Source organism: Monopterus albus, unplaced genomic scaffold, assembly GCF_001952655.1.
Source record: "Monopterus albus unplaced genomic scaffold, M_albus_1.0 scaffold229.1, whole genome shotgun sequence".
NCBI lineage: Eukaryota > Metazoa > Chordata > Actinopteri > Synbranchiformes > Synbranchidae > Monopterus > Monopterus albus.
In genome coordinates this window covers 702,843-721,132 of record NW_018128109.1, presented here as the reverse complement: position 1 = coordinate 721,132, position 18,290 = coordinate 702,843, and the positions used below count along the sequence as shown (strand labels likewise).

The window sequence follows — 18,290 nt, the reverse complement described above, 5'->3', positions numbered from 1 at the left end:
ATAATATATTTTTAAAATAAGTAATAAAGATGCAATGCTTATCAATGAGCCTGTGGTCTCGGTCTTAACCTAACAGCTCCTAACCTAACAGTATACTTACACATAAAAAATACACATAGGCACACTCTTCATGACAAACATAGACAAATAAGATATACCCATCTTTTTTTTGTGTGTGTGTATCCAGAAACCTGAGGAAAACAGAGAGTAGGAAGAATAAGCTGGAGGACCAGCTCAACTCTGTTGGAGCCAAAGTCAAAGAGCTGAAAGAGAAGTATGTCTGTTCCCAAATTTTTAGTCTTCCGCTTTCTATTTTTAACGTATTTCACCAGTGATGAAAATCTTAAGGTTATTATATCATCATAAATTCAAAATGATCTTTTAGCATGTTTGCAATAAAGCAGAATTCTTCATGGTGACCATTATTCCCTTATGATTAGTTCTGACCTCTGAAATACTAAAGTAGAAACAAAACCAAACACAATGACAGCAACAAAAAACAAGTGTAGATGCAGGTTGGGTTAGAATAGTACAGTAAGCTGCTGGAGGTAACTCAGCTAGCACGCTAACAATAGCATTTCCCAAGAAAGTAATGATGACTTTTTAATGAAATACTGGTTTTACCCTTGGTTCCTGCCCTTTCAGTCACTGCCAGCCATGCAGCAACCCTCCTCTCTCTGCTGCTTGCTTTTGCTCACCATGCAGTTGCATAAACAAGGACAGAAACAATCGATACTTCCTTAAGGGCAGGTCGTTCCTGCTCTTTTTAAAGTGACTGGACATTGGCCAGTTTCTCTGTTTATTATCACTGTTTCTCAGCAAAGGTGATCTTCACACTTCAAGTGTGACTGAGCCCGAATCCTCTCCTCTTTGCTCCTCTCACTGTACTTCTACTTTGTCACGATCTCTGCCATACATATGGATTCTGCTTTCAAAAGAATCGATGGCGCTTCCCATGGCTAATTCCTCATAGATCTTATGTTACATTTACCACCTATACTGTATAAATCTACATGAGGCATATTAAACAAATATCAGAATGCTAGTCTAACCTCCTCTAACCCTATATAAAATGCATTCTTCTGTTTAATGAGCTCTTTTCTTCTGCCTCACCCTTTCTCTAGGTTTCAGTGTCATACAGCTGAGGCAACTAAGTTGGAGGCTGAAGTGACAAAAGCCCAGGACACAATTACTGCTGCCCAGCAGCTCATATCACAACTGGATGGAGAACACACACGGTGGAACACACAGGTAGTTTGATGTATGGGTGTGCTGATATATACAGTATACTGGTGTGGGAGGTTATACACTTATTCAGTAAGGTGGTTGTTTACCTTGTAAGAGCAACAGGAGGTGTGTGTATCTGTGAGTGTGGTTGTGTGTATGTGTCAAGGGGACAAAGCCAGTCATCTCGGGTCCCTTCTGGCTGTTTTTATTCCTCTCCACAGCATCTGTCTGCACTTTAATTAAAACACTCAATCTCTTTTTTGACACACACTTGCACACCCACCCTCAAACTCACTACCTCCCTTAAGGACCGTGCCACAGAGCCATTTTCCTTTCTGCTCACATATTTCCATACTAACACATACATACATGCACACATTTCATCCCTAACTTGTTTGCACACTACATTTCAGTGTTTCAAAGGAAAGAAGAAACTTGATAATGAAGCCTGATGCATAGTTATTCACCAGCATGGTTGTAGAGTTCTAATCCCCTGACATGGAAATAGATTGCCTTAAAGGAATCCTGATCAACTTAGGAATCACAGCAGTAATGTCACTTTAGTTAATATTGTGCAAATTTGTGAACATGTTCCTGCGTTTGGTTACTTTTCATGATGTCAGAACCAGTGTAGACATGTTTGGATTGTCTGTGGTTAGGAGCTGGGTTTAGGTTAATGATTTAGATGAGGAGGGAGTTGCATGTTATGTCCACATGGTTCAAGTTACTTAACTTTCTCTATTTTCCTCTGCCTTTCCCTTCTCCCATCCCTGCATCTCCTTATGGTCTTCCCTCTGATTCCTCCCCTCTTCCTTTTTCCTTTCTCTACTAATACATTTTTCACTATAATCACCTATTTGTCTCGCTGTCCTCCTTCCCCCTCCTCTGTCTTGTCTGTGTTTTTTTCCTTCTATTGCTGTCTCTTTCAATCAGATGTCTGAGATAAAGAATGAGTTGGATACACTCCCTATGAGGGCTGTGCTTGCTGCAGCCTTCATCACCTATCTGTCTGCGACTCCTGAGGACCACAGAAGACACTGTCTGGAGACATGGATGGCTCAGTCTGGACTACAGAGTAAATATACTATTTAGGCTAACACACGAGCACCAGCATATGCCATCTCATGTGTTAAACAGCCTGCAAACGCACTACTACCCACACACACACGGCACAATGCATATGCTACACAGTGTATACAACAGTCCTGGGTCTACTCAATATCACTGCTGAATAAAAACTCAGCAAGAGCGTAAAATTACTTGATCAGTATCAGTCTAGTAATTGCTCCAAGTGATGTTATGTCTTAACTTTTAACTGGAGGGCGGGGTCACTGTATACCTGAAAGATAGAGAGCGATAATTTGCAAGGACACCAAACCAACAGCTGCTTTGTGTCTGAGTTCCTGAGTGCTTGACATTGATTCCCCCATGCATAACTATCCTCGAATCTGTATTAGCGGTGAAATGTTAACATGTCTACTGCACAGTTTAAATCCATTCAGGTAAGACGTTTACAACATCCATCCAATGATAAAAAGTGGTCATATGCCACAGATAATATCTTAGCTAATGGAAGACAACCTTATTTTATTGAAATTAACAACATTTTCAACAAAAGCAACTGTTAAATATATTCACATTATTCAACAAAACCGACACAAGTAAAAAGGCTCTTATTGTGTTATGTGGATTTTATTATATCAATCTTTTTTAAATCAAATAAAATGTGTTCACTATGCTTAAAAAAGATATTGTTCATGTTAGAATTTGTAATGAGAACTTGCCAGTATTTTAAGCATTAATAAGGTGGGAGAGTTTTAAAATCATTAAGTAGACAAAATAAAAACACTATTTCAGCTCTCAGCTAGGGCCAAAAATTCAACTAGAATTGATGGAAAGGAGTTTCTGGGGGCTTCACCCCCTGGCCCCTGACCTGAGGTGCTGCCCCAGGAACCTGGACCAGGACCAGCCACTTAGTAGCCACCCGAAAGTATTTTCTCTTGAAACATTTGCAAAACACCCCCAGTAAAGTGCAAATCTCACCTTTATGTGGCTTGGCCCTAGTGTAATTTGATGTCTTCTTCTCCTCCTCACTCACATAAAAAATACAAACTGTAATAATTTTTATACCAAGCTTAATCACCCTAATTTATCAGCTCTTCTATTCTGATATTAATAATCCATCCACCCCAGTGAGCCTGTATAATCTGTGCAAAGTCTCTTTCAGCACGAAATGTTGCCTTATTAATAGCTCAGACCATATAAACATTCCCTTTCCCAGAGGGGCTTCAGATGTGCATATGAATCCCAAACAGCTGATCCACTGTCATTTCTAAACCCCTGAGTCCATTTCACTGCTTCTCTGCAAGTTGTCAAGATCACTTAGTGACCCCACTTAAAAGTGTCATGTGATGTAGATGCTGTTGTTAAACTGGGACTTGTCAAATGGCTGTTGGAGTGTCCAGTAACTGCAGTTTATGAGGTTTGGTTAACATTACCAACACTCTTTTGATGATGATAATAATAACTTTTACTTACTGGTCAAGTATGTTGGCCATCTGTGGCACCTACTTTCACTCACACACTCACTCACTCACTCACTCACTCACTCACACACACACACACACACACACACACACACACACACTCACTCACTCACTCCCTCACTCACTCACTCACTCACTCACACACCAATGGTGGCGCTGTCCCTGTGAGGCAGGACTGTTTCCCGCCACTGGGTGCAACTTGGGGTTCACTGTCTTGCCCATGGATACTTCGACATGTGGACTGGAGAGAACAGGAATCAAACCCCTGACCTTCCACTTGAGATACAACCACTCTACCTCCTGAGCTACACTCACTATGTTGTTTCACTATGCACCTCTAAAAGCAACAAATAAGCATGTTTAATTTAAAAAATTTTTTTATTTAACCTTTATTTCACCAGGCTGTCCCATTGAGAGATCTCTTCTTCAAGGTAGAGCTTGTGTATTTGTGTATGTGTTTATATTTGTGTTGTGTTTGTTTGTATCAGAGTTTGACCTGCGTTCATTCCTGTGCTCGGAGAGTGAGCAGTTGATCTGGAAGAGTCAAGGGCTGCCATCTGATGACCTCTCCATGGAGAATGCACTGGTCATACTACAGGTCAGACATCTGTTTTCCTATCTGTCAATCCTTATTAATCACTCTACTTTAGTTTTTAATTCCCTTAGCTTCAAATCTGTGTTAATAACATGACACAGAAGGATCTGTGTTATTAGAGCAATTTAATCAACATTTTTCATCTCTTTCCTTGCCATGTTCTTTTACTTTTTGTGAGACTGAAGTTATTACAATACATCTTTGTTTTATGTGTTGTATGCACTATCTACGACAGAGTACAATATTAATACAGCTTGTTACAACCAGCCTCCATAGTAATAATCATACTGTACTGTGTCTGTATTCCATTTGCTTGTGTTGTGCGTGTGTGTCTGTCTTGTTTTTACCATTGCTGCGTTCAGATCAGTGCACTCAAGTTACGGGTAAGAAGTTGCTCCACATTCATGCTTATAGTCCACACCTTCTTTAGTGTCGCTTCACTGTTTCTTTCATTGTCTGTGTGTGTGTGTCTCTCTGTTATAAGTTAGGTGTTCATTGTCATATACACTCAAACATTAAAATGCAATGAACATTGGACCAAGGATATGACTGTACATTCACATTCACATTCACATACAGTAAACACACACACACAGCCATGTTGACCTGGTGGCTGGCTTTTGGATGTCTGAACTCACTTTTTCACTTATTTTTTTGGAGTCATCTCAGTCTTTCATCCTCTTGTGTACAGGTCTACAAAGACTAAAGATGAATGAAATGGCAGCATACTGGAATATCACATTAGTAATAGTAGTAAATGTACAGAATATCTTTAACTTATAGTAGACTATTAAAGGAGTGGATTGGATAAATGTGTAGATGTCCATCACACACAAATGCCCACACACACATTTGTATGGCTATTTTTGTGAGGACACTCATTCTCATAATAAATTCCATTGTCCTTTACACTCATATTAACCATCACAGCTAAATGTCTAACCCCAGCCCTTCCACTAACACCTACCCTAAATGTAATTGTAACCTGATCCTTAAAACCAAGTCTTAACCTTCGAACAGCCCTTTAAAGTTGTGTGAGAAAGTGAGGACCATCCAAAATGTCCCCACGTTCCCAAAATGTCCTTAGTCCCATGGTGTAGAGCTGAAACGGTTCTCACAATGCTAGCCATACAATTACACACACACACACACACACTGGAAACAAAAATGAAGACACCAGGGTTACTCCTGTCAGTGCGCTGAGTAAGGAAAGGTAAACAGAGAAAGAAACAGGTTTGAGAAAGAGAATTCTTGAGCAAGAGACCGTGAAATAACACAGGATGAAAGGAAGGTAGAAGATTTCATTCCTTTGCTTGGCATAGGAATGACGCTGGTCAAAAAGCTTGAGTGGGAAGACGACTGAACTACATGCACATACATACACCCACACCTCCTCCTCCTTTGTAGCCAAACTTTTTTTTTTTTTTAATTAAATTTTTTATGAAATGATCCCAAATACACTTAACCTGAACCACAGTTCTTGATCACTGTTATACACTCAGAGTGTCGCCTGTCCGTTCCTAATCGACCCATCATCCCGAGCCACAGAGTGGCTGTGCACTCATCTGAAGCAGCACAGACTAGAGGTTATCAACCAACAGGTAAGCAAACACACCATCTCCCACACATTGGAGTTAATTGACTATTCTGTTGCATTTTCACACACATGCATGCTGTTAATCTGCTCAAGTCAATCCATCCTAAGCCTACTTTATCAGTGGATAACCTTTACTTGTAAAGCAATACACGTCAAACATTTATTTGAAGGGTTTTGATAGATGTCCTTGACTTCGCTTTTACTGTTCTCCTTGATCTGCATCCAGTTAATGATTTTAAGAAATAATGTGATTTTATTAACTCATTAGCCTCTAACTACTACATAGTAATTGGAAAAATTTGTGTCATTATGTATTCAAGGTATTATTACAACTGTGTGTCTGTGTCGGCTTTTTACAGGATGGTAACTTCATGACATCCCTGGAGCTGGCAGTCCGATTTGGAAAAACCCTCATCATTCAAGAGATGGATGGAGTTGAACCTGTCCTCTATCCGCTGCTGAGGAGAGACCTCATAGCTCAGGGTATGCACACACACTTCACAAGCACAAACACCACCTTCATCCAAAGTGGTGGTGGGAAGAACAGTTATTTCTTCAGTGAACACAACTCTTTTCACCATAATTTATAGGGTTCTAAGTAGTAGTTGCTTCCTCACCTCTGTCTGGTGGCTAGACACTGTAGTGAATACCTGTTTTGAGAGATATTGCTGCAATCTCATAATCATGATGTTAACTAGCGCAAGCCATTATCCTTCTCGTTGTTTTCTGACCTAGTTTACTTAACCAATCCTGACCCTATGCATTGGTTACTGCGCCATGAAGAACATTGAGATTATGTCAACAATATGTGAAACATTAAGATAGTTTATATACAGAATCTCTATAGAAACGGATGACAAACTGTACAGTGAACCAAGTTACTTATGACGTTTTTCAAGAAGTAATGCGCCTGCTGTTGGGGAGCATGAGTCGGAAAAGAACAGCGTGAGCGAAGGAGAGGTTGTACAAATAAAGATAATCAAAGAAGAAATCAGGTCTGCCACACCATCAGTGCTGTGATTAAAAACAGCTCTTTGATATATATGAAATAATTATTTTTGTGTCATTTCGCATTATTATTTCCATTATTTTACACCCTAGTACTGTCAAATACCGTTGTCTGAAAGTTTGTGCTAATGAAACACATGTACAGTTCATACAGTACATAGACCCATCAAACGTTTCATGACAGGTTATAATTAATTCCATTATTGGAAACCCGTGGCTCTGCATTATTTATGTATGTATGAATTATCAAAACTGAAAGTCATCAAACACTATAGCATTTCCACGGACTTTTTAAAATGTAATGGCAATTGCATGCGCAACATTCAAACCTTGCTAATCCAAGGTTCTCAGAAAGGGCTGTTGTTTGTGCCACAGAAAAGAATTTAACTGCTGAAATAGTTTGCAGCTATTGGAAATTAATGCCCTATTTAAAATCAGCTTGCGTATGTGCTCTGTATTGCTATGTTCATTCTGTTTTAATGGACAAATACTTGAAATTGCTTGCCACTTAAAATTCTCTAATAAATATAAAAATATATCTCAAAAATATGCAGCAGTTTATGCATAGCTGTTTTTGATGCTTCTGGCATAACCTGTGACATTTTAGTTTCTTGGTTTAGATAATTGCATACCAATCAAATTGAAAACCTATCTATGAAAATGAGGGTGATTCATTAGGCTCTGAGTCATCCAGGGAGAGTGGTTGTCTATTTGAAGCTGGAAAAACCAGGAGTAGAGAAAGTGTGATATCCACTTAAAAGTGGTGTTAAACCAGATGGAAAAAATAAGTAAGACACAGGCATGGCAGTACTGTGTTAGTACTGTACTGCATTGCAGACTTCTAGAAGACAGGGTGTAGCGAAACAAGTGAAGACAGAAGTTATGAGCCTGTATGATACAGTATATGTTGTTAACAGAGACTCTCTTTCTGTCAACACACACGCACACAGGTCCTAGATATGTGGTTCAGATAGGAGACAAGGTTATTGATTACAACGAGGACTTCCGTCTCTTCCTGGCAACACGGAATCCCACCCCTTTCATCCCTCCTGATGCTGTTTCCGTGGTTACGGAAGTCAACTTCACTACCACCAGGGCAGGTTTGCGAGGACAGGTAGCCAACGTAACACTCACTCAAACACATTTACAATCTACTATAATAGCACTGGTGTTGTAGTTGAGTAACTAAACCCATTGTCCTATTACAAAAAAAGAAGTGCGAGTTCTTGTCTCCATCTTCCAAGTCTGAATGCAGCTAGTGCTTGAGTCTGAGTCGGACTCGAATTGGACTACAACAATGAATAGTTTAGTGGGCAGCTGTGGCTCAGCTGGAGTGGTCATTTCCCAATTGAAAAGGCTGGCGGTTAGATTCCCGGTCGCCACATGTTGAAGTGTTTGGTTGAGACATTGTACCCCTATTTGTCCCTGGTGGCCAAGCAGCAAATGGCCGCTATCAGTAAGAAAATTCCCAATGAGGATTAATAAAGTATAATAAATTTAAAGCTCTGGTCTCTTCTTATTGTGACCCTAGCTTCGGACTCGGTTTAGTGCTTGATGCTTGAGCAAAATACATGTGGAACAAATGGTTTTATTAAATGCATTTATAGAGTAGGTATTGTATGTTAATGTCATACTATGTAATTATTTCTGTAGTCATATTGTACAGTATGTCCACTTGTGCATTTGTTTTGTGTTTGCATGTCTGTGCCTTAGCTACTAGCCTTAACCATCCAGCAGGAAAAGCCAGAATTGGAGTCAGAGAAAACAAGACTACTACAACAAGAGGAAGACAAGAAAATACAACTTGCTCAGTTGGAAGAATCATTGTTGGAGGTACACTTGCAAACATACAGCAAATACTGTGAGAACAAAGTAGATCATGTTGAATTAAAAAAAGTCTGGTGCTGCGGCATTGTTCTGTATACAAATATATTACAATACTAATTGTATCCACATAAGCAGGGTCTGAAATTAACACCCGCCAGGTGCCAAATGCAGGTAGATTTTTCATTTGGAGAGTCAGTCTCAGAACACTACCAGCCACAGTGGCAGGGAAATATTTGTAGCAAAATGGTCATGTAATAAAACTGTATCCTGAGTGTCTCTACTATGGATACCCTGCTTATGTGCTTGAGTTTGAGAGACATACGGACACACAACCTCACACCAGTATTCTGTGAAGACCCACCCTTACTCTGCCTCTGACTGGCTTTCTGAACAAAGTGTAAAAATAAGCTTTAGGTTGCGGTTACAGTACACATGTAAAGTGTGAGTGATATGCGAACCCAAAAAATGGGCAGTGTAGTCAGCTGAAATGAATAAAATAGGAGTGTATCGGTTACACGCGTGTCTCAAAAATGTGGCTGAAACTCCTCTGGTGTAGACACAGTGCGACACTTATTGCCCAAGTTTGTCTAACCGATCATCTGACCATAACCATAGCCATTAAGTGGCAGAGTAGCGGTGAGTCCCAGCATGTGCTGCACTCTGACACAGACAGGAGACCAGACTTCATGGACTGTGCAAAGACGTGGGCGATTGTGGTAGAGTGTTTCAGGAGGAGCTTCAATTTGGTTCTATACATATATAAAACCATTAGACATGCCAGTTTAGAATGCTTGGTTGTCTCTGCACTTCAGACCTTCTTGTTGCTAGCTCCCACTATGATTATGCGCATGTAATGTTCATCTTTATAGACTCAAGAAGGGTCTGTCAGCTTTAATTTTAGGTTATGTTATTGCATATCCAAATAGTAGTTTAAGCATCTCTTTTGTACCTGCAGAACAGATAGCAAACATGGTCATAGCAAAATTGTCTCCCTGAAAATATTCTGATACATCTTCTGTAGGTTTTTGGATTTGAATTGAATCTGTTCACTTATTCATGCACTTTAAACCTCTTAAAAAATGCTTGTACAGTATACAGGTATTAGCCTGTATAATGTATTGTGAACATGCATCCAAAACACCAAACAAATTGTTACTGTCCAAATATTTTAATGGCACATTTTGTACATCAAGGCAAAAATATACAGCACAGAGCTTAATGCATGTACTTTCACAATCATACACATACACACGCACACTGTGGACATTGTGACACAGGCGCTCAACCTAATCTTTTTTGTGTACACACAGTCTAAGGGAAATTTCAACGTGCACACACACACACACACACATGCACACACTTACAGATAGTGCCAAGAGCAGGATGTCAGTGCTTCAGTGCTACTAGACATGTAATTATTTAGGAATTGTAGGGGCATATTCAACTTTCTATGCCCCACTGCTTTCTCATCTATTTTGAATAAATTTTATCAGTTCATTTCAAAAATAGATTCCACGGGATGAAGTGGACAAGTCACAACACTCACTGAAAGTATAAAAACAAAATTTAAAAAGTGCCTCAAATCAGCTGTTTTAAGATGACAGCTCTTGCTTCTGCAACTTTTATCACATGACAGACTTTAGCCAAATGACAGATACATGACACCATACCCTCTGTGGACTCCCCGCCCCTCCTTCTTTAACACTCATATGTTACACTGTTGTGCTTTTAATTTTTTTGTTTGTCCTTTTCCTGTGGTAGACCTTGGCTACAGCACAGGGTAACATTCTGGAGAACAGGGAGCTGATAGACAGTCTGAACCAGGCCAAGGCAAGCAGTGCCCTGATCCAGGAGTCACTGCTGGAGTCACACAGGCTGCAAGCATCTTTGGACCAGGTCTGTACTTTAGACACACACACACACACACACACACACACACACACACACACACACACACACACACCACTGACTACAGAAAATATGGACGCCATGACAGCCCTGAGAAGCGAAGCCACGAAGATGCAATTGTCCCCTGGTGGCAGGTTGCAGGTCATAAATCCCACCTCCTCCATGTTAGTGGAAGGCGACATGAGCCAAAATTAAAACTCAGGTCATAAATCAAATAGATTTTACCCAGATATCACTTCTGTGGTTTTTTTTTGTTATATATTACCACACTGATGTGTGTATAAGTAGTCTTTTAATGATATATAAAGAGGTGTTTTTGGTTGATTTGACAGATTTGATTAGGGGTCCAATGCTACTACACAGAATCTGGTTGCAAAAAAGCAAGATGGCAGCTAACATATTCATGATATTTTGGCTTCACTTTTGCATAGTGGAGGGAAGTCGTGATGCCATCCATTGCTGTTGTATATATGTCAGTGTCTCACACACACACACACACACACGCACACACTGATAAGCTATATTGGCTATGAAAAAATAAAAAGTAATAGTTGTATCAGTCTTATTGACCAGCTACATGGTGACCTCTCGTTTTGTATGTGTGGTAAGTTCACAAGCTAATGGGTACAAATTGAGACACACAAACATTCTGTAATCAGTGCCAGACAATCCTGGAAAGCCAAGCTAGTGGATAATAATTTAAAATGGCATTTATTTTTTACTTCATACAGCTTATTAGACTTTTTTTTCTTTTGCAAAAGCTGTTTTTAGATTTGGTAAGTTTTTTTTGACAATTTAAACTATGGTGCTAAGGTAGAATACTTTTCTTACTTATGCACCTCTGTTTTTCTCTTATCATATCTCATGCTGTCTGACCTCATTTCTCTTTTTTCCATCCATTATGATTGAAAAAAACATTTTCTGTTCCACCTATTTGCTTATCTGTCTATATGTAAATCCCTTTCCCTGCCATCCATACATGTGTTGTATTTTTGTGTGATTTTCTAAAACACCTGTGGTTCTCTTTCTGCCGCTTTTTGTTTGTTTTTTCCCTCTTTGGCTTTCTCTATGTCCTTTCCTTTTCTCTTTCTCCTTGTTTTTATTTCAGGAGCGAGATGCCTACTTGCCACTTGCAGAGAGTGCAAGCAAGATGTATTTTGTCATCACAGACCTGTCAAAGATCAACAACATGTACCGCTTCAGCCTTGCTTCTTTTCTGCGCCTCTTCCAAAGAGCTCTTCAGGCCAAGAAGGTGACTTATAGCACTTCCATTTTCATCTAGCACGGTTTTAACTTGTATAACTTGCAAATATTTTCCTATAACATGCTCTTGAACTGAAACCAAAATCAATACAACTTGAAAACAACTAGATACATTAAAAAAGTCATTCAACAGTAACACAACTTGACATCACACACCCACACAACATAAAGCTTGGGTGAAATCATAGTTTACATGGTTCACAGCATTACAAGATGCTCGTGGGTTCTGGGTTTTGCTAATTGTGAAAGACAAGTCTGCTAATATACAATTTATAGGAAACTGCCTGAAAATCATGTTTCAAACTGACATGTAATTCATTCAAATGAATCGCCCTGGCCCCCTTCCCCAACCCTCAGCATGTCATGACATGCTGCACAGTTGGATTGAAACAAGTTATTACATTTTGATTATTTGTTTATTTTTACCGCATTCGAATGAATGTTTGAAAATCAAATAAAAAGTGACAGTCCTGTCATCTCCTAACATCTGCTTTAAATGTAACCTATGCTTCTGTTTGAATGTATGATGAAATACATTGTCACAGCTTATGAGTTTGACCTCACTCCTGAGGTTATGCCTGCATGTTAACTCATGAGCAAACACTGCCAAGTAGACAGCGCAACAGAGTTTTGTGGAAAACAGTTTTTCCACCATCACTGCTTTCTTTGTAGCACTAGGGAGAAGTTGCGGTGATATTTAATAGGGAATATTAACACAGTTGTGGAAATGGACAATGGTACCTGCATGGATAAAATTAGTGTAGCTTAAGGGATTATTTTGAGATTTTAGGAAATACTCTTATCAGTATCTGGCAGAGAGTTAGAGTAGGGGTGAAAAATAATACCACTTTAATATTTGTCTGTTAAATATAAGCAGAATGTAGTTGGTTAGCTTATCTTAACACAAAGGCTAGAAACAGCTTGGCTTTGTCCACCGATCCATTATCTTTACCTGTTATCCTGAACAGGGTCGTGGGGGGCTGAATCCACTCCCAGCTGACACTGGTGCTGGAGGCGCGGTACAGCCTGGCCAGGCCACCAGTCTATCACAAGGCTGACACTTAGAGACAGACAACCACACACACTCATACTCACTCCTACGGGCAATTTAGAGTCAGCTGCATGTCTTTGGGCTGTGGGAGGAAGCCGGAGTACCCAAAGAGAACCCACGCAGGCACAGGGAGAACGTACAAACTCCACACAGAAAGGCATCGAGTCGGCCCGGGCTCAAACCTTCTTGCTGTGAGGTGACAGGGCTAACCACCGCTCCACCATGCTGCTTTGTCCAGGAGGAAAAAAATTGCATGACAGCAAAGCTAAAGGCTAATAACTGATAATATTTAGTTCAGTGCCATTTATTTTCAATGACCTGAACTTAATACTTCATTACTTCATTCAGATTTAGATGTTTAGATGATTTTTTTTTTTTTTTCAGTTGATGTCAGGTTGATTTATTTCAGCTCATTTTGTTTTCCTCAGTGAGTTTATCTCAATCTGACCTGTGCAGCTGGAGAGCATCATAGGCCCCATATCACACGGCTGTTTTCCATCTGAGCCCTAACACTGTCTGATAACCAGAGAGTACACACGCATTCACTCAGGCACACAGGCACTGGGTTGAGAGATTTAGCCCTAATTCCCCAAATCCTAGGAGGGTTTTTAGAACCAGTGCTGCCATCCAAGAATGTCACCAGGCAACACCTGGTCACCACTGTTAGTGTGTTATATGTAGGCTTGTGGACACATTCATAATACTGCATTGATTCATGGACTTTCTCTCCCTTTGTGTCTTTTGGTTGGTTGTTGTATTGAATGAGCAAGTTTAATTTGCCATGAGCCGCAGATGGTTCCTGAGATCTGGAAGAGGATTTTAACCTCTCATGTCTGACATAACACACTGAATAGCGCTCTTATTTACCTACACACATATACATACACAAAGTGCTAATTTGTACTCACAAAACACAGGATTTTACATCAAGTAGATACTTGCTGAAAACCTCAAACAAAGATTCAAGCAGGATAAACAGTAGGACACACATGCTGAACAAGGAATAGACAATAAAGAAAAGAGAAGTCCATCTGGAATTTCTGTTTTTCTCTCCCTTGTATTTTCTGTGTCTTATGCTCTAATTCACTTGTTCCACTTTTTCTATTAGATTTTCTTCCTGTTCCTATCTTGCCTTGTGTATCCAAGGGAGTTCTCTATTAAATATTGTATACACATTCTTTGACAGTTATACTGCTGTCCCACTCCAGCCTTAAAGATGCTACAAAAGCAACACTAACAACACAAATATTTGCCAATACTTTGGTGCTTCAAGTCTAATCTCACTGGGGAATTTGTGTGTCAGAGAGAAAAAGTATGAAAGTCTGTGAAAAAGAAGAAAAGGGGTGCAAGTCAACTGTGTGTGTGTGTGTGTCTGTTGTTGTCAAATTACCCTGATGTGACAGAAAGCAGGACACTTTGTAATAAAAATGTTACTGCTCATATTTTAATTCTATTCTCACAAATGTATCTAGAATAAAATGCACAAATACTCAGACACACATACTGTTTCATATTAGCGAAGGCTGATAAATAAACCATTTGAATTTCTTTAGCAGTAGGATATCCCTTACAACCAGTATATCATTCGCCTCACTAACTGTGTGTGTATGTGTGTGCATTTTAGGAAGCTGAGAATACTGAAGCCAGGATTGCTGCTTTGGAGACCTGTTTGAAGAACATGGTGTATGAGTATGTCTGCCGGTCACTGTTTAAGGTAGTACTCACACAGAAATACAGCAAATTTGGTTTTGAGCATCTCTATAAACATTTCTGTCGTGTCTCTGATGATCTGTATAGGTGATAAGTGGATTGCGATGGCATCTGCTTGATGTTAGAGCCATTAGATGAGGTTTGCATTGCAAAACAGGGTCTATTTGTTTTGAATTTTTAACTAGCTCCCAAGAAGTTTTATTTCTGCCCTGTAACTCCTTGCTAAGTTAATATAATAACCAAAAATCTGCCATAAAAACATCACTCAGCCAAGTAAATGTATTGACTGAGTTGTTTTTTTTTATGCTCGGCCACAGAAACATCCCTTTGCCAAGCTACCTAATGTTATGAATAAGTAGATCAGTGACTTCAAGTAACTGGAGAAGAACGCTGACTCAGCAAACCAAAAGCAGTATGAATTAAGTTAAACTGACTTTTTAAAATCTTACTAGGCCTAACTGATCATTTTCTGTTTAGTAGCATAGCCTAAACTGAAATATGTACCATCAACAAATATTAAGATCTAGTCATAAAAAATTACTGACATCTAAGCAATTTTATAATGTACTGTACTCACATAGTCGTATTCTTATTGAATATATGGACCAAATGCACAGTTAGATAGCACGTACATTTACCACACTGACACAACTGACCCGCTGTCATTAACACACTAATGGAGTGTAAGATATTGACCAGCACAGCTGTCATTGCATTGATCAGGCAATAAATGGTAGATGTGAGTTCTCTGTCGTGTGTGTGGTTGTGTACGTGTATGACCAGTGGTGTAAGTACCAGTTTTCATTTTATACAATGGGAGTGAAAACCTTTTGGCCGGTTCTCACCTTCTGACATATTTTTAAAAGGCTGTCTGAGCATTGAGACAGTGAGTGTCCTCACAAAGCTCGTTGTACAAATGTCTGTGTGTTGCCTGTACGGTAATTGACATTTCAGGAAGAGCTAGATTGGCCGTAAACCGCTGATCATGTTTATTGGCTCTTTACCAACATTTGCACACAGACATACACGTGCACATAAATACATATAGACAGCAGAAGCCCAATTATTAGCATAAAGGAAACACTGAACTACATCATCAGTGCTTTCCCATCACCAAAGCAATAATCCCAGGGTGGAAAGGAGAGAGGTAGGAGGAGGCATCCAATTGAAAGATAAAGGTGTAAAACAAAATTAACAGGATAATTAAGGAGCAAACAGGAATCAAGATTAGAAAACACCATGATGTAGATATTTAGAAAAAAGGAATAGACTGCACCAGGTTTTGGAATATCTGTAGTTTTATGGTGGTGGTTGGCATTTAGGCTAAGCTGTATTTTTTAAATTCCACCATGAACACAGTGGAGTCACCTTAATAACGCATTGATTAAATATGGCTAGATACATCAAAGCTGTGACAAAGAAGCAGGATTGCTCTACCAAATATTGATTCTTGAACTCCTAATGCCCCCAAAGATTGTTTTTAACACTTTTTTTTCTAGAGGGTAGCTATAAACATGTTAAGTGTATTTGAACTCCACTGAATGTTTTATGTTTTGAGCAGGTTTTATTTTCTATAAATCAGTGATCTGAATGAGAATATTTTCATTTGAAATTAAAATGAAATGGCATCCATGTTTAACCTCACTAGATTTGTCCACATGATATTATTTGGAGTTTGACTAGCTGACTTTTATCAGATATCTGGTACAGATACTGTGTTTTTTGAGAGGTGTCATTTTTACAATTTTGGTTTGGTTTGATCTCATTTGAGATAAAACCATTACTGAAATAAATAAATGAATAAATAACATTATAGTATGGACAAGACTTCTAACTTTTTTGCCAGTACTTCAGACGCAGTGGTATCTAGGCTTTGCCATGTCTCAACCATGTATAGTACTTTAGCAGTTTCTGTTTTTCCTGTTCTTTCCATTTCAAAGTCCATAGAGAACATGCAGCAATAACAATGTGAAAGTTTTTCTTTTTGACACAGTGGTTTACACTGGAGAGATGTTAACTGAGGAGATCATATTTTTAGAGAAGTAAAACAGTAAAACATCTACAGTGGAAAATAACAAGATATGTGTGTGTTTCTGGTATATGGATGTCTTTGTACACACTCTTGGTCTTTATGTATGCCCGTATGTGGGGTGGCAGGTAGAAGCATTCAGGAGGGTAACAGAGCACCTGATACATCTCTTGTGTGTGTGTGTGCGGTAGTTTGAAATGTAGTGATGTGCTGAAGCGTGACATATTCCAAGCTGCACTGTCTACTGAGGTTCCTGTCCTGTCAGCGTGTCAGTATGACAGCAGTTCACACACACACACGCGCACACACACTCACACACTCTCTCTCTCTCTCTCTCTCTCTCTCTCTCTCTCTCTCTCTCTCTCTCTCTCTCTCTCTCTCTCTCTCTCTCTCTCTCTCTCTCACACAGACCTTTATTGTCATTGCACTCTGTTTGCTTCATTTCTCTCTGACACATATATGCACACACTCAAAAAACATGCACAGATCTACACGAAAAACCAGGGCATTGTGCCATTCTTTGTTGGATCAGTCATATCATGTAGCTGGACTCTTTCGGTTCACCTGTATCTGCTGTCACTTCAGTAAACGAAGCGGAACTTGGCAACTTGGAGTAAATCATCCAGACAGCAGATAAAGGGATGAACCGTGGAGAGGGTCAGGGAGAGGATACATAGTGTAGAGGGCTCATCCAAATGTAACTTGAAGGTTAGCCTCACTGTGGCTCATGCTGGCTCCACAGCTGCTGGTTAGTGCAGAATGTAATATTATGTGACACCCAGAAAGAGTTGGTAAGGTTTTTGTGGAATGCGTTGATAAATATATGTAGAACCTGTTGTCCTCCTAGGTGATCTTATATGTTTTTTCTTTGTGCTAGTAGTGGGGTTGAGTTTTCTCTTGTGTACAGTCATTTTAAATTGAATAAAAATTGTGGAATTTTTTTCCCCCTATTTAGTTTTTTTGTAAAGTCAGTTCTTGCATATCAAATCAAAATAGTTTGCTTATATAGCACTTTAAAACAACGGCATGTTGACCAAAGTACTTCACAAGTACAAGTACAAAAAAAAAATCAATAAAACAACATTAAATCAGAATAGAATAAAATAGAATTGAGATAATATCAGAATCAGCTTTATTGGCCAGGTGTGTAGGACACACGAGGAATTTGACTCTGGCACATCGGCTCTCAATGCGCATGTACATATCCCCATGCAAGGGGCAAGTAAACAGTAAACCAGCATAAGGCTGTGTAATATAGCTAAATAAGCAGTATTAACAAGCAGTAAACAATGCAGACAGACAAAGAATGCTCATTGTGAGTACTTAAAAACAGAGACCTGTATGGATCTGTATAGTCTGTACAATGTATATTTACAGGTGTTGCACTGAGGGTTATTGTCCAGTCATACTGTCGTGGGTCAAGTGTTCATCAGAGTGACAGCCTGGGGGAAGAAACTGTCCTTGTGCCTGGTTGTCTTGGCACACAGTGACCTGTAACGCCGTCCAGAGGGGAGGAGTTCAAACAGATT

At 39.4% G+C, this 18,290-nt stretch overlaps 1 protein-coding gene across 1 annotated transcript in view; it reads left to right on the top strand.

Moving 5' to 3' along the window:
• dync2h1 (dynein cytoplasmic 2 heavy chain 1) overlaps positions 1-18,290 on the top strand; it is a 140,551-nt gene that overhangs the window by 51,863 nt on the left and 70,398 nt on the right. The window contains 12 exon segments of the mRNA XM_020619983.1: positions 188-274; positions 1,125-1,251; positions 2,161-2,302; positions 4,262-4,371; positions 4,731-4,751; positions 5,871-5,969; positions 6,325-6,448; positions 7,924-8,087; positions 8,687-8,806; positions 10,562-10,696; positions 11,817-11,960; positions 14,647-14,736. Coding sequence (XP_020475639.1) covers positions 188-274; positions 1,125-1,251; positions 2,161-2,302; positions 4,262-4,371; positions 4,731-4,751; positions 5,871-5,969; positions 6,325-6,448; positions 7,924-8,087; positions 8,687-8,806; positions 10,562-10,696; positions 11,817-11,960; positions 14,647-14,736 — 1,363 coding nt within the window.